This window comes from Lepidochelys kempii, chromosome 7 (assembly GCF_965140285.1).
Source record: "Lepidochelys kempii isolate rLepKem1 chromosome 7, rLepKem1.hap1, whole genome shotgun sequence".
NCBI classification, from domain to species: domain Eukaryota; kingdom Metazoa; phylum Chordata; order Testudines; family Cheloniidae; genus Lepidochelys; species Lepidochelys kempii.
Window position 1 is genome coordinate 118,197,322 of NC_136386.1, and position 17,094 is coordinate 118,214,415.

General features: G+C 44.3%; 1 protein-coding gene across 1 annotated transcript in view; it reads left to right on the plus strand.

Annotated features, from left to right (window-relative positions):
* SORCS1 (sortilin related VPS10 domain containing receptor 1) overlaps positions 1 to 17,094 on the plus strand; it is a 424,272-nt gene that overhangs the window by 340,580 nt on the left and 66,598 nt on the right. The window contains exons 10-15 of the mRNA XM_073354427.2: positions 3,398 to 3,544; positions 9,862 to 9,964; positions 10,238 to 10,314; positions 13,663 to 13,754; positions 15,070 to 15,177; positions 15,491 to 15,608. Coding sequence (XP_073210528.1) covers positions 3,398 to 3,544; positions 9,862 to 9,964; positions 10,238 to 10,314; positions 13,663 to 13,754; positions 15,070 to 15,177; positions 15,491 to 15,608 — 645 coding nt within the window. The remainder of the gene's footprint in view (positions 1 to 3,397; positions 3,545 to 9,861; positions 9,965 to 10,237; positions 10,315 to 13,662; positions 13,755 to 15,069; positions 15,178 to 15,490; positions 15,609 to 17,094) is intronic.

Sequence of the window (17,094 nt, forward strand, 5' to 3'; positions counted from 1 at the left end):
CTGGCAGTTCGTGCTCTTCCAATAACATTGCTTTTGTGATGAACGTTCACAACCTTGTACCACGAGTGTGATTAGTGGAGACATTATGTGGCTGAACACCATCACGTAACTTTGGACTGGTGCAATGCCTTTTATCCAAGGACCTCAAAGAGCCCAGATTTTGTACTGTTGTACAAGAAGGTTCACCCTTGAATCTCCTTGTAAGATCTGGCCTCAACAGAACTGGCCATACACTTAGGGGAGCCCATGCCTAACTCAACAGCTCTACGGCACCTTGCAGTTGCTGCAACCATTCACTACCTGGGAACCCCCAGAAGGAATTTTAGCTGACTCAGCCAGAATTCCTGCTGTGGGAACTGTAAAAGCCATAATCTAGTGATCACATAAAACACACAACACCCTGCCTAGGTGAAGTCCCAGGGCCATAGAATCCCAAGGCTGAAGGTCTTTATGCTGCACCTCTAAGAGTCACAGCCCAGAACTCATAGTCAAGAGGTGAGGGAGGAATGGCAGCTTTAAGCCACTTGTAGCACCCTCCTGATTCTGAGTTGCTCTGGGGACTGGAGTGGCCCCTGGTGTTACTTAGACTCCCCATGGCATCTGTCTAGATTCTGACTACCTCCCTGAGCACCCTAGAATCTCCACAGAGCTGTGTGCTGAAGCCCCACCCTGACTTTCTCTTAGCATGTTCCCTATGCCAGACCTTGCAAAGGTGTCCTTGGAAGGCAGACTAGTAGCTGTCTTCTGCAGTGTCTGGATGGTGGGAATCTTCCCCGGATGGTACCTGGGCTTTTAGGGCCCCTTTATGGCACTCTGGCTCATTTGCATGGCACAAAGAGGCTGGAGCAGGGCAAAGTTCTCACCCTAGGTGTCCTACAGGTGGTTTCCCACCTTGAAAGATGAAATCCATTGAATAACACTGAGTCCCTCTAAAAGGGAAGACACTTTTTACCTCAGTATTAACTCCATGAGCTGGATTGACTTTGAATATCCTTTAACTGGAAACCACCTTGAGATGTCAATGTAGAAAGCCCGAACGGGTGCTGTATAAATGCAGATGAATTGCAGGGAACGGGCATGGCCATTTCATCATCCTGGTGAAGTCTTCACTATTAATCGATCTGCAACTTTGGCAGCCCGTGGAAAGGCTGTTGCCTCTTATTACTGTCAGTTCAAGGAGTAGTTTCACTGCATTATATAAAGGTGTCCTACATCCCAGGGGGAAAGAAAAGCCTTTGTTTTATTAGGCTGACAGATGGTAGGAACTGGGAAGCGTCGGATCTGCTGATTACCTAGATAGAAAGAATACTGGCTGACACTGAGCCTGGCAAAAACCTCCCTTGAAATCTGATGTTCTGGCTGGAGGAGAGCTGGAAGCCATCCAGCGTGAATCTCCCAGTAGGATTGTTGCAAACAGTAAGTGTTTAGGGATAAATGGAGATGAAGAACAGAAAGAAAGAAAATCCAAAGGCAAATTAAAAAAGTTGAAATCCTATAAACTCTGTGCAGGTGTGAGGACAGCAGCATCTAGAAAAGAGTGTCCGTGGTGTGTTTGCAGCATGGGTACTGGTGCTGGGATGGGGTCAAGTTGGTGTGTTTGGGGCGGGGGTGTTTGTCACATGTAATCTTGTCTGGTTTCAGTGGAGTGTGTGAGGGTGGCAGTGTGTATAGAATAATTAGGCCAGATCCTCTCTCTGGGTACGTCTCCTCAAAGGGGAGGTGGACTGAGCCTGATGAGTACTGCTATTGTATAGATGATGGAAAAATGTTCAAATTTCAAAATTCCCAACAAAAGAGAACCAATTTTTTCACACAATTTTTGGGACAATTTTTTTTTACTTGCTCTTAGCAAAACAAACTTACTGTTTCACTAGTTCCCTTAAATGCCCAAGATCGATATCATCCAGGCTAGCTCACTAGTATATAGAACCATGCAGAAAACATGGTGTAATTTTCACTGAACATTTCACTCTTTGGTTTTTTGGTCAAAATTTAAAATTTGAACAAAACATTTCATCAGAATCATGCAGCCACGATATCTTTGGTCAGTTCCGCCAGTAAATGTTCATATTTTCAAAGGAATTGCTTTTCAGAGCTCTCTTAATACAGCATAGATTCACAGAGTCTGAGGCCAGAAGGGACGATTAGATCGTCTGGTCTGATCTCCTGTCTAACATGAGCCATGACATTTCACCCAGCTACCCCTCTATTGGACTTGACTAAAGCACATCTAAGTTATTTTTTTATTCCCAAATGGTCTAAATTTTTTTTCTGCTAAACACTGATTTTATAGAAAAATATTTGGTGTACCAGTTGTTTCTGAGCCATCATTCTTTTCATCCCCTTCTGTCTTTATTAATAGATCTTTTTTCCCTTATAGTGCTTTCCCCCCCTCCATTACATTTGCAAATGCCCTTATCTTTTCCCTGCCAGTCTGTACTGAAGCTGACATTGTGCATCAATTCCTTCACTTCCCTGCTGTCAGAACAGGGGTGGAGTGGACCCTTGAACCACCCCGATGGCAGATAGCATGTTCCCTCCCCCCTCCAATCCCATCATAGCTCTCATAGTTTATAAAGCAACAGCCTAACAGACTCGCTCTCAAGCTACAGTGGATATTGCACTATTGATTTTCAGTGTGTTGAACAACCTGGAATGTTTTGCCAGGTGCGTTGAGCAAAACAAAGATATTTTCCTGCTTGATTCTCACATGACTCTATATGTAATCCACCTTTTAACAACGCAACATAGCAACTTTTCACAACGCCAACGGGATGTTGGGTCTGGGAGCATAGCCTTGTGGGTAAAATATTGGACAGGGAGTCAGAAGATCTGGTTCTTATTTCTGACTCTACCACAACCATAGGCAAGTCACTGTAACTGCTCTGTGCCTCAGTTTCCCCACATGCAAAATTGGGATAAAAATACATGCAGGGGATTCTAAGGTTAATATACCAGTGATTAATGAAGAACTTTGAGATCCTTGGACAAAGGGCACTATAGAAATGCAAAGTATTAATTTATTATTGTTTTGTTTCCAAGGGAGCAGTTGCTGTGGTTGACTCAGCAGAGAGAAATGAGTGACTGTTCCTTGTGTATTTCCTCTTACCAAAGAGAGAGGTTGTCACCTTGTACTGAGTGTTACCTACATCATTTCAGGTTTCCACACTCTTTTGAAAGCACAGGCTTTATCTCCCATCTGCAGCACTTCTCTGTGTTGTTCCAATAAAGCCCATAACTTTCCTCCTTTTAACACCCATTGGCAATTCTCCCCCTAGATTCCATCACACAGATGCTGTGACTCAGTCCCTACAGGGTTTGACGGGTAATCACATGTGCACATCAGAGATCGGAGTCCAACTGATATTTTTTTTTCAGCCATGTCAATTTTTCCTAGGTAGCAGGGATAAAGGGAATGTTCTTGGCTAACAAGAAGATTGACAACCAAGTGAAAACTTTCATCACCTACAACAAAGGAAGAGACTGGCGCTTGCTGCAAGCTCCAGACACTGATCTAAGAGGAAACCCTGTTCGTTGCCTCCTAGTAAGTACTGCTTTAATAAACAACAACAACTTTCCCCCAGGTAACAACACAAAGATGATACAGGCTTTTAAACAATAAATAGGACTGGTCTTCATGGCTATGCTGTATGGCACGGACAGGAAGCTTCATTACAAGGGCACAGTGATGCTAGGCTTGGGCAGCCAGACATTATGGGAAGAGCCAGGCTATTTTATTTTATTTATTTATATATCTTTAATGAAGGAAATGTTCTCCAATAAGGCTTCTTTCTGTAGAGCTGATGATCTCCTCTGAGGCAGCCGGTTCTGTCACAGTGTTGTTGAAATTCTGCACACTAGGTGGGGCAAACGAGCTATTTGTAGATGCCAGCAGGGGACCAGTGCAGGTTTCAGGAAGGATCTTCCTGAGATATGGCAGTCACCAGAGATGGGCACAAGCTGCAGAATTAAAAGGGGGATGGGGGCTTTGCCGTGTCTATTGTAGGTAATTTATTATTAGATGTTTCTTGTTTTTCACTTATGTTGCATAGCCAGAGACTAGGGCAGTCAACACATTACAAAAATCTGTGTGTTTATGTATAAAATCGTTAGCAAAACCAACTCAGAGGAGTTTGTATGGAATTTTGCAACTGTTTCAAAATAAATATCCTAGTCTCACCTCCCATGCCCATACAGAGATTGGGATAGTAATCTGGACACCCCCACAGCTCCGACTGTTGGGAGCCAGTCAGGATCAGGAAGCACTTCCCATAATGGTCTCGCTGTACTTGTGTCTTTGCTGTAGCCACCTGCTGTCTCTCATCATCGGCTTTGATGGTAAACTCTTTGGGGCAGGGACCATCTTCTCATTGTGCGAGTACAGCCTCTAGCACTGTGGGGCCCCGATCCCTGGCTGGGGCCCCAAAGTGCTACGGCAACAGTATGTAATAAACACCTGTGGTAGGTGCATGGTGTCTGCCTGGAAGTGCTTACAGTCAAATCCAAGTGCATCTAGATCAAAGGGTTCTGGCTCAGCCCATTATAAATATAGTGGCCATTTGCAAAATTCAGATCTGGGTCAGGGCTTTGGTTTGGGTTCATCTCCTGTAACACAAATGATGTACCCCAGCAGAAGAGCCCAGCTCATTTGCAGTGGGGGTATGTACTTTCTCAACAGGGTACCTAGGGATTTACTAGCCTTTTTACAGGACAGTGGGACTTTCACACAGAAATGACGGAGACATCAAGAGGAGAAGGTTACTAGGGTGGCGGGCAAGGGGCAGATTAGATCAGCACAACAAAATGCAGATGTTTCTCCAAAGGTTAACTGAGCCTCTTGGGTGTGCAGAACCGAGCAGGGCATCTTATGAGAACAGTTTCTCCTGTAAGATTTTCAGGACTTGTTGCTTCTAGTCAAGGCAAGAAAAATACAAAAATTTACAAAATTTACAAAATGTATTTACAAAAATACATACAAGAACCCCAAACTCTTACTGGACAAGTCACTTTCCCCTCTCTGCCTCAGTTTTCCCATATATAAAATGGGGATCATGATACTGACATCCTTTGCAAAGCACTTTGAGATCTACTGATAAAAAGTGCTGTATAAGAGTTAGGTGGTTATTATTAACAAATAAATTTGTTAGTCTCTAAGGTGCCACAAGTACTCCTTTTCTTTTTGCAAATACAGACTAACATGGCTGCTACTCTGTAACCTATTATTATTGTGTTTTAGTACTTCTTCTGTTTCTGCAAAACTGGCAAGAATTGGGGGCAGAGGGGGAGTGGAAATGACACGTAAGGAAAAATAATGGATTTTATAGGCCTTCAGAAAAGTTGAGACTTGAGTTCTGAGCAAGGTAGGTTCTTACTTTATCCACACCATTTAGCTAGCCCCTAATTGTGGCACATAAGAGGTGGGAAGTTAGTGGACAGAGCCCTATGTTTTTCCCACTCCACCTACGCTCCTTGCCTCCCATTCCCCAGAGAGCCAAAGTAGAAATGAGCAGCAGTCCTGCAACAGGATCTTCAAAGTAATGAAGGAATCCGAGAGCTATAGGAATGTCTGGCAGACTGAAGGGACTAGGATTTTGGAGGGTTTGGGGTCTGGTCTGGGAGCCCAGTCCTGTAAGACTGAAGATAAACCAACAGCAGTTTCAGCTTCTGAATCTTACATGTAATCATACTGAGTATTTATATTTTTATTAATTGTTATTCTATATATTACAGTAGCACCCAATCTGGATGGGAGTTTCATGGTATTGGGGAAACTCTGTTAGGTATATAGTTGTTATACTCCTCATTTTACAGCTGGAGAAGGTGTTGCACTGAGTTCAGTGGGGTTGCCCTGCTGTGAACGAGAGCAGAATTTTGCCTAGAGAAGTTAAGTGAGTTGCTCAAGGTCATGCATCCGGACAGTGTCACAGCACCAATTATCCCTGTAGAGCTATTTACCCTTGGCCCCAGGGTCAGCCCACTGGTCTACACTGCCTCACCAATATCCGGGCTTGCTTTGCATCCTGTTGCAGAGATGTAACAGCTGTCATGATACCTGTAGAAACAGCCCACAGCTTTTCCCAGTTTGTAGCTGAGTCGCCGGTAGCCACAACATAGGTTACCTGTGCCCTTGGGCTAGAGACAGGATTTACAAAGCGCACAACTCTAGTAACACTGACTGTAGTGCAATGGTTATGAGCCATTTACACTGGGGAGAGGGCAGCTCCTGATGACAAAGGGTGGTTGCTCTTTTTTTGCTGTTCTTAAACACTCTCTTCTTAAGAACTGGATAGCAAAGTTTTGGATAACCTCATGATTATCAACAGGATCATAGCTATGCAAGCCAAAGGCAACACCCGGCTTCATCCCATACAGTGCTGTGGCTGAGTGCATGTCATCTGACAGCAAGCTGAGAGATGATGGGGCAGGAACAAGAGCTGGGGAACTCAGTCCTGCATGAAATGGCCATACTGCTCCCCAGCTATTAATTTACTCCTGACTAATATGAGCAGTAAGGTCAAGGGGGGACTGCCCAGCCAAGCACCTCTTTGTACTCTGGATTCCATTTAAATTTCTTCACACGTGCCCATTCTCCATCCAAATCTTGCCCCATTTTCCCCGTTTGCTCTCTTGACTAATGGAACAAGCACATCATTGGTTTGTTTATTTCCAGTCTGTGCAGGGGACTATGTCTCCTGTTTAACCTACATCCCACGTAGCCTCCAGTAGGTGCTGGAGAGCAGCAACCTTGCACTCCCTGTCACGCATTGGGCTGGGAACTGGATGATCTAGGCCTAAATATCAGGCCTGATCTAATGTCCATATGACTCTGTCCACTGATTTCAGTCGGCTTTGGGTCATTGCCTGTAGGAGTAGGGAATGGGAAGGAATGGGGCCCTCCCTCACTCATCTTACAGCATTGCACAAACTGGCCAGGTGAAATACATGGTCAGAGGGGCTTGTTTGTTTTTCAGCCTTCCCCTGGAGTGTCAAATTATAGAAACAGGTAGGATGCCACACCCATTGGCTGAGCCAGTATGGATACTTCGTCATGCTTAGGTATTAACAAGGGATGGAATACCAGAAGATCAGGGACCAACTAGGGCACAGAAGGTCTGGATCACAGGTTGAGCTAGAAATGTGCAAGGAAGGAATTAGAAGAAACCTGAACTAAACGGACTTACTAGCACGTGCTGGGACAGGTCTTCTTTCTGAAAGAGCCAGCTGCCAGTTTTCCTTTCGTTGGTTGAATAAAAGTGAGAGCCTTGTAGCAGGGGAGAGGAAGGGGGGAACTGTACAGAAAATGCACCGGTGATGCGAAGTAAGAGAGCAACAAGCTTTGAGTTGGAGGAGAGACCCAAGCTGTTAAAAATCTTCTTTCAATTTTGGGGCTAGTGGCAGTGAGATTGGCACGTCTTGAGTCCTCACGCTGCACAGAGTCACAGAAAGCAGAGCACTGAGATTGGCTGAGCAGAACTGCTAGAAATGTAGTAGAGGCTTGAAAATAAACCAGGGCTCCATGGGGACATTTTGATCAGAAGGAGCACAGGAAAAGGGACTTGTGGAAGTGCTATAGAAATAGGATATTGTGCCCAATGGGGCAGGGTTTTAGACTGGGGCTTGCAAAAGCACCTCGGGGTGTTAGTTACCCAGCTTTGAGTGGGCACAATGGGGTTTGAATCCATGACTAGGGCTCCTACGCACTACCACAAAATGAATCAATCATAACAACAAATAATGATGTCTCAGTATCATAGGAGAGATGATAGGCTGTGCAGGGGTAGGCCTAAAAGCGGAGACCAGAAGCTGGTGTTTGATGCGGTGGAGAAGGGGGAACCAGTGGAAGGAAGCAAAGAGGGGGTCAAAGTGACAAGCCAGGATACCTTTGCATGGATGTACATGGGGCAAGAACGCGTTTGTCAAAGCCAAAGAGGAGAAGGTTGCAGTAGTCAAGATGCAAGACGATGAGAAGCTGAACAATAGTTTTAGCTGTGTGGGTGGAGAGGAAAGGTCAGCTTTTAGGTGGTGCTCTAATCTTGGTTGAGGCATCTAGGCATTACTGCATTATGACAGGCAGGATGTCAGCTCTTGCACTGGGGCCTGGGTCTTAGTACTTGTTTTTATATACCCTGAATCTATGTAATAATGATGGCAATAATAGCTGGCTTTTATATAGCACTTTTCATCAGTGGGGCTTACACCTATACAATATATATCTATGAAGTGATACAAATACAAGATAAAAGGAAACCTCAAGCAGCATAATCTAAAAGGATTGAAGTCTAAGAAGCGAGCTAATCTCCTCCCGACACGGCCATTGGGCTCATCTTTGTAGGAGTGGTACTTGCTGGCTTTGGTGGTTGACATCCTTATTGAGGGACTCGCATTTCAAACTCTGAGAGGCATAAGTATGTCCACAGCAGGGACAATATTATGCTCCAAGTGACCATCCTGAACTAGCCAAAGGAAGGCCTACCATTAACAGGTTGGCATTTGAAAAAAGTTTGCTATGCTACAGCATTGCAGATACATCCTTTCACTCAGTAAATCACAACCTTTCTAGTCTTCACTGTAGGTCTCATCCATGTCTAACTTCTATGAATCGTTCTGGGGCACGGTGCCCATTCTCTGGTTAATCATGATCTTCTTCCCACTCCTAGAAGGGTGTTGGAGGGCAGTGGGTGTACCTTTGTTTCTCATGTATGCTCTGTGGGGTTCCTCCAGTCTTTGCAGATGCACGTGGTAGAGATCGTACTTACATCACTACCACAGAGTGCATGTGTTATGATTGGACCAAATCCTGAGAAAGGAGCTGAGCAACTCCAGTTCCTGTTAGTTTCAGTGGAGGCTTCATGTGCTCTCACCTCTCTAGTTTGTCTGTGTGCCAGGCACTCTGCAAACATAGAAGACCCATCCCCTGCCCCTCTACATCCTTTTCCCACCCACAGATCTTCATGCCTTCTGCCCCTAGTTCCAGTCCACCAAACACACTCTCTCCTCTCATCCAAACCACCCAGATTCTCAGTCTTGCTGTTCTACCCCTCCTCTGCCCTTTCCCTATTCGGCACTCTCATCCCCTCTGGGTTTGATGCTCTGTCTTTTTGCAACCTGTGTAAAATCCTCCAAAGAGATCCATGCTCACAGAGGCTCATTGTCTCCAGTTGGACACTGCATGGGAGCGAGGGATCTTGAGTGGGGATCTGTTTGTAAGATTGGACCCTGAGATTGTAAGCTCCTTGGCTTAGGATATCTGTCCCTTTTAAAATCGTAATAATAATGAATGATGAATAATACCAGCAGTTGCATGCACAATGTATCTGTGGCATCTCCTACTCCTCTCCTCTTTGTTGTTGTCCTTACAATTTTGCCTTGTTACTATGGCATGGAACAGATCTCTTTAAATAAAAGGAATCAAAAGAGTGGGAGAGAGAACCAGCTTTTCGCTGCCAGGATTTGAAAGACAGTTTGGGGTTTGCCTTTTCATTAGACTGCCCGTGTCAATACATAGCGGCTTGCAGTGCTTCGCTCACAGAGCTGTGCTAATGGTATCCTCAGACCTTGTTACACTGTTGTTCACAGACTGGCTGGCATATGTCCCTCGGGCTGGCGTTCCATTTGCTTCCAGCTTTTGGGTTTTTTTTCTATTTTGCAATTAGCTTTTTTTTTTTTAGCCTTCAGGAAAGGAGTAAGGAAAGCTAGGTTCTCACGGATTGTCCACAATAGCAGGGGACCCCTTCCAGTCCTCTGTTCTGATGTTCCATGGTCATCACTCTGATGTACGAATGACCATTGGGAAGGGAGAATGAATGGTGGGATGCCCTTTATGACTTGTCTCTTCTCCCCCACCCCACTCTTTTTCTCCAGCCCTATTGTTCGCTGCATCTTCACCTAAAGGTTTCAGAGAACCCCTACACTTCAGGAAACATCGCCAGCCGAGATACTGCCCCTAGCATTATCGTGGCTTCTGGTATGAAACATTCAGTTACTATCTGTTGTCCATAAATTGTTGTATACATCAGATTCCACCTATTGCATTCCCACTGTGTATGGAAATAGAAGTATTTGGACTTTGATCTTGTAATTAAGTTTCCCTGCCAAACTGAAATCACAATTCTTCCCCCTCCCCAACACTGAAATCCTTTGCTTAGGAAAAGGTAAAAATCCATTTGTACCACTGAGGCAGCTCGCTTTCTGATGTCCTAAAATGTTGTTGTTGCACTGAATCAGGTTCTCCTTACAGGTAACATCGGTACCGAATTGTCAGACAATGACATCAGCATGTTTGTTTCATCGGACGCTGGGAACACGTGGAGACAGGTAAATAACGTGAAGCACAGCCTTGAGTGTCAAATGAAGGGAAGGTGAGTTGCTTTAAAAAGGCGATCTGTTTTTTTTTTTTTTCCTTTTTGGTGGCAGAATAATTGGTACTAACCCAAGCGAAGGGTAATTCCTACTGGCTTTTTTCTGATGCTATTTCTTGTTAAAAAGTGGGAATGTGTCCCTGCCACCAAGGCTGGTATTTTCAAATACAGCTGAAGGGAGTTTGGTTGTGGCTTTCCATGGGAGTTTAGCTGCACTAGAGTTTTGGGTGGCTGGAGCAGACATCTAGAGAAGGAAGGCTCAGTGGTAGGGCACTTGCATAGGATTTGGGAGAGCCAGGTTCAATCCTTGCCATAGACTTTCTGTGTGTGTGTGCAAATTACTTAGCTTCTCTGTGCCTCAGTTTCCCATCTATAAAATGGGGATAATAAAACTGCCCCGCCTCATGGAGGTGTTGTGAAGATAAATTAAACATTGTGAGGCATTCAGATACTATGGCATAGAAATTGCCACAGTGGATCAGGCCAGTTGTCCTTGTTGGACCAGTTGCTTCTAAGGAAGGAGTTAACCTTAGAAATGTACACGTGTCCATGGACCTATCCAAAAGAGGAAAATTCTACCACGCCCCTGCCAACAAGTGGTTGGCTTGTTCCGGGAAGGGGATATAAACCCTCATGCTTTAGGACCTGATCCAAAGCCTGTTGAAATCAATAGGAGCCTTTCCATTGACTTGAATCGGCTTTGGATCAGGGCCTTAGATTACTAGCCCACTTCTAATAAACTTGGTTAGGAGGAAACGTTTGCCTTTGGACACATTATCCCATAACTGCCTACTCCAGGGTTTCTTCTCTGAAGCATCTGGTGCTGGCCACCCTGAGACAGGATATTGAACTACAGGACTTGATCCAATATGCTGGTTCTTTCATTCCTATGTTCCTAAGCATGAATGTTTGGGTTGCTTACATTTTGTATCCTGTCTAATATAACGGTGTATATTCTTAGTATCCATATAAATGTCTAGTTTTTTCCCCAATATGATTAAGTTTTTGTCCTCAGTAATATCCTATGGCACTGAATAGTACAGGTTAACATGTGTTTAGTTTAAAAAAAAAATCTTCCCTTTTATTAAGTTTTCTGCCTTCCTATTTCATTGGCAGTCACCTTTTTTCATTTATTATGAGAGGACAAGTGCTGTCTCTTATTCCTTTCATATTACTCTTAGTTATACCCTTGTGTGAACCTCAACAGTTCCTCTCCCTTCTGATGATTACACCCTCCAAACAGTTATCAAGGATCCCCATCCAGTCCTTGGTCACTAGCATGACCACTGCAAAGACAAACAGTCTCTAAAATACAAGGTCCTCTCTGACCCGAACAGCACAGCAGAATCATGAGCATATTTTCTTCTTGATGGAGCACATCAAGCCAAGGACTTAACCTGAAAGAAGATGGATGAGAATGAAAAATATCTCGTGTTCTGCTCGGACTATAAATCTCACACACAGAAGCAAAGCCTCATGACACACGAGTTAGACACTGTGATTACTGAAACAAATGTGTTTGCCCCCTTCCCTCCCCACTGTTCTGCATCTTAATTAAATATCCCTTACTCTGAGAGCACATAACTAATGAGATTTAGCAATCAGGTAGAAGGCTGGATAATCTAATGCATGGCTGCTGTGCACCATTAAATATGTTGTAATAATTAGCTGGCATTTATTTAACATGCAATAATTCTCATACATTGAAATTAAGTGTATAGTTAGATGTTTTTGACAATGCAAATAGTCAGTCTTGGACTGGCAGTTGCTCTGCCTTGCAGGAGAGATGAGTTTGGGGGTGGGGAGCGCCATTGCTTGGGCCCTGACTCTGAAGTGTCTGATACTGGCCCTGATGATTGAAGGGTGCTGGATTCAAGGGACCACTGTTCTGACTCACTCTGTATATTCCAGCATTCCAGTGTTCGCATGGGCTGGAAGCAGTGGGGAAATGGAGAACAGAGTCCTTCATGTTGCTATACAGCACTTCCCTTTCCCGCAACCCCTCCCCCAGAGATCAACATTTATGGAGTCTGGATGTTGCTCCCATTTTAAAAAAAGGAAGGATGAGTCAAGCCGATATGAGCGGTGGAGAGGAGTTCCGAAGGTGAATAGAGGGAGAAAATGGCAGGGATTTCCAGGGACACTCGCAAAACTATTTCTCTGTGGTACTTACCTGACCCGCATCTCTGCAGTATCTGAGTGCTCACACTGTTAGTGTGTTCCTCTTCATCACACCCCTGCGAGGTAGGGAAGTGCTGTTATTTCCATTCTACGGGAACTGGTGGGGAACTGAGTCACAGAGAGACTCTGAGTTGTCCAAGGTCACACAGAGAGTCTAGGGCAGACTAGGGAAATGAACCTATGTCTCTCAAGTCCCAAGCAAGCATGAACCACTGGACTGACTTTCCTCTCTACTGGAAATGTGCCTTTATTCTTGCTGGATCTGAGTGAATAATTAATAAAATGAATAATTTGTTCGATGGATCTTCTCACCTTTTTGTTGGAGAAATGGCTGCAAATAGATCCTGGGTCTCCATCATTTATTTGCTATTCAAGAGCATTTTACAAAACTCCTTTTCGTTCCATGGCTCGCTATTTGAAATCCAAAATTCGAGCTCTGTTGTGATCGGTCACAGAGTAGCATATCTTCTCTCTGATTGGAAGAGTGCAACTCTTATGATCAGGTGTGTACATTTAGAACCTGGTCTTGTGTCATTGAAGTGGATGGAAGCTTTTCCATCGAGGTCAATGGACATGAGATTAGACCCCTAAAATCTGAATTCCTAAATTAGCCAAGCAGTGATCTTAAAATGTGCTATCTGAGGACTACTACCAAAACTGGACTACATGGATGTTTGCAGAAGAAGAATGTAAAAGGGACCCGGCCAAAGGAAACCTGTTTTAATATGTAAACAAATACTGAGGGAAATAATTTTTTGCATTGTTTGCCCAGCTCTCTTTGTTCTCTCAAACCCCTCCCATATGGTCTTTGTAAGACACCTGCAAAGTGAAGCTTCCTGCACCTCAAACAAAGCTCCCCACTCTGCAGGGTAGGGATGAGTGATGATCTAAAAGTATCACATTTCAAATAGATTCTCCCTACCAGGTAGCAGGATGAAATTCATTTGACAAGGGGGCAGCAAGATAGCAATGTAAAAAATCGGAACTGTCTGGGTAATAACGTGTCTTTCCCCTGCTCCTTAGTTTGGTAAACATATTCCCATCCAGTGCCTCTTCCTGAATAAGAGTGTGGCCTTTTATCAAGGCTAAGGAAAACAGACCTGGGTATATGTATGTTTTGCAGATCTTTGAAGAGGAGCACAGTGTTTTGTACCTGGATCAAGGTGGAGTCCTGGTCGCCATGAAACACACATCTTTGCCTATCAGACATCTATGGTAATGACTGTGACCGTGCTGATCCCATTTGTCAGGGAGTCCTTCATTCCAGATTATGTGCTGCTGGCAGTTAAACTGTGACTAATTTTGTTCAGCTAAATGCCGGAATATGTCAATTAAGAAATTTACAGGCATTCACTCCGATAAGGCTAAAGCGGTGCCGGTGACTTCACACGTAAGTGCAAGTGGGGAAACAGGTTATTTAGTTCTGGCACCAGATCCTCAGTGATGGTAAATCAGCATCATTCCATTAAAATCAGTGGAACTACACTGATCTGCCCAGGTGAAGGTTTGGCCCCTTGAGTCTGGCCATTAAGTTGGAGTTTGGAGTAGGCTCAGTCTCCTGATGGGTTCCAAATGTGCTTTATTTGCAAATCAGTGGCTGAAATTATCTCCGAGATGGAGGGCAGCAGTTCGGCCACAACTTTATTCGATCGCATCAGGGCTATCCAACGCATAAAGTAGCATTGTCACCACTAGGAGCAGCTGTTGTACTACCCGGACAGAGCATCGCTTTGTGCTGTTTATCCTTACGCAGCCAGCCCTACAGTCAGCGTCTTGCCAATATCGAACACACACAGATCTAGGTTTTAGAAAGCGACAAGTGGTTTTGGATTTTCATCGTGAGACGCCTGAAAGGGACCCCGTTTTCAGAAAGTGCCAAGCTCCTGCACTCTGAAAATAGCTCCTTTTAAGGTATCTCAAGCTGAAAGATCACAAGTCACTTTTTAAAAATCTTGGCTGTGGAGTCCTGTGGATTGCCTTTAAAATTACAGTCTCACACATGACTTCATGAGTTACCACCTCTTAAGTATTGGCCACTGATTAGCAGTATCATGCCAGACTAGCTTGATCAATGCTCTGATTTATGATGCCCAAAACAAGTAGTTCTTTCTAGGACTTAGACTGCGGTGGCCAAGAGCAGAGACAGCTGTTTGTTAGCTCTGGCAGGCTAAAAGGATTCAGCAGTAGTGGGATGGAGACCTTTTAGCCAAACCAGAAGAAATCTTTGTGTGGGGCATTAAAATCAAGATTATCAAAAGCGACTTGGTTTTGGAAGCCTCAGCATTATGATGCTCACCCTGTGACATCTGAAAAGGGCCTGATTTTCAGAGGGTGGGTGCTCAGAATGTGCTGCAAATCAAGCACCTTTAAAGCAACTCAGAGTAGGCACCCAAAATCCTTAGTCATATTTTTTAAAACTTGGCCTGCCTCGCTGTTGAGGCTGCTCCTACCTTTTGTCTCTTTATGTCGAGCAGCTCCATTTCCTGCAGCTGTGTCTGAGAGATGGTGACGCTTCTGCTTTTCCCACTAGGTTAAGTTTCGATGAAGGGAGATCCTGGAGCAAGTACAGCTTCACGTCCATCCCACTCTTTGTTGATGGGGTATTGGGTGAGCCCGGCGAGGAGACTCTGATCATGACGTAAGTGACCGTGTAAAGGGAAAACAGCCAACATCAAGTAAACTCTGATGAGAACTGCACCATAAACGCTTCCTTGGGCCAGATCCTTCTGTAAAGACACCTCTGTCCAGGCTATGTATGGGACCACGCTACTATTTTTAGGTGCTAGCTCCAAAAGAGCTAGCATGTGTACATCTCCCTGAACTGGGAAGTCTACAGTGTGGATGTACCCTCTGATGCTTCTGAAAATTTGACCCTGGGTAAATGCCATACTGAGCAGGCTGCATTGGCAATGCCTTTGAATGTATAAACTCTTCCTTCCTGTGCTCTGTAGAGTGTTCGGACACTTCAGCCATCGCTCGGAGTGGCAGCTGGTGAAAGTGGACTACAAGTCCATTTTTGACAGGAGATGTGCAGAAGAGGACTACCGGCCGTGGCAGCTCCATAGCCAGGTAAGAAGCATGAAACTGGATGTGAGTTGAGGTCTTGATGATTCTGCAGCTGAACACTGGTGAAGACCAAGCTCTTTTCCTGCTAACTTGGTGGCTCAGAGTCACCGGATGAAATTATTACTGGTCTGTAATATTTCATTTCAATTATACACTGACTTCAAGCTGCAGCCTATGGGCTGCTTCCATCTCTATGGATGCAAGCCAGGTCTTAGAAAGAAGCAGGTGTTCCAAGTTTTCCCTGGACACCTGCAAGCATGGCTCAGATAGTCATGTAGGCCCAGATCCTCAAAAGTAAATAGGCATCTAAGTGCCAATACAGTCAATGGGAGTTAGGCACCTAAATACTTTTGGGAATCTAGGCCCTAGAGTATAATTCCTAGCTCATGACACTTTTTACTTGGTGTTTTATATTCTGTAGGGTTATTATAAACTATGGCCCAAATGGTCTAGTGGCTTATTGAAGTCAATAGAGCTGAACTCCTTTACACTGTCAGAGAATAGGGCATATCTATTTATAAACTTCTTGGGAAAGGGTTTAAGAGGCAATATCAAATTAAAGTGGGCTGGGCTTAGATTGACTGTTCCAGTGAGACACACATGCCACCCTGAAGTCCCAACTGTGGGTCAGATGGTCAGCTGATGTACATCTCCTGTGAAGTCAGTGGAGCAACTGGGCACTGTTCTGCCCTTCATTTACATGAGCCAGGCACAGCTGTGAAAAAAACTCCATTTACATCCAGGAATTCAAATTGGAGTAAAATATAACAAGCCTGACAAATGTATTTTGTTTTTGTCTTTCTGTGCGTGCATAAGCTAAAAAGCCAAGGTCTGCACAGTCCATCGTCTGCTTCTGAGCACGTGAAACTATTAATGGAAGACTGCCCCAAATTCTTGCCTCGAGATTGGGTTCCTATTGAGAGTGCAAGTCTGAGCCTTCTCTTCTGTGATTTCCCTAGAGAAAAAAAAATATTTTGCAGGGTGCTTGAGTCAGTTATATAACAAGTGTTTGAGTTCAGGGCATAACAGACAATACGCTCATCCTGCACTCCAAATGTTTGGAGTAGCTTTATGTACAAACAAATGACAGAGTTCAGTAGAGCTGGTTAGCTGAAAAAGAAGACTTAAAAAATGGACTAGCTCAGTCTCTTCAGTATCTCAGACATCAGAGGGATCAGTCTGTGCTGTCAGCTGTTACAGTACTTACGGTACAAATCCATCTGATCCGCAAATCAAAACTCTGGATTCAAATACTCCTGGACTTCGTGGAAAAGTTTTTGGTCCACATTTGGATACACACATTAGCCAATAGGGCCAGATTGTCTGCTGGTATACATTATGCAGACCCTTTGGCTTCAACAGTGGTTGCTGCTCCTCTACACCAATAGAGAATTTGGCCCACAGAATCATCCTGTAATACAGTCAACACAACTGTTAAAATTTACCAAATTGGGGTGACAAAAATGATAACGATGGCGTAAGGATAGAC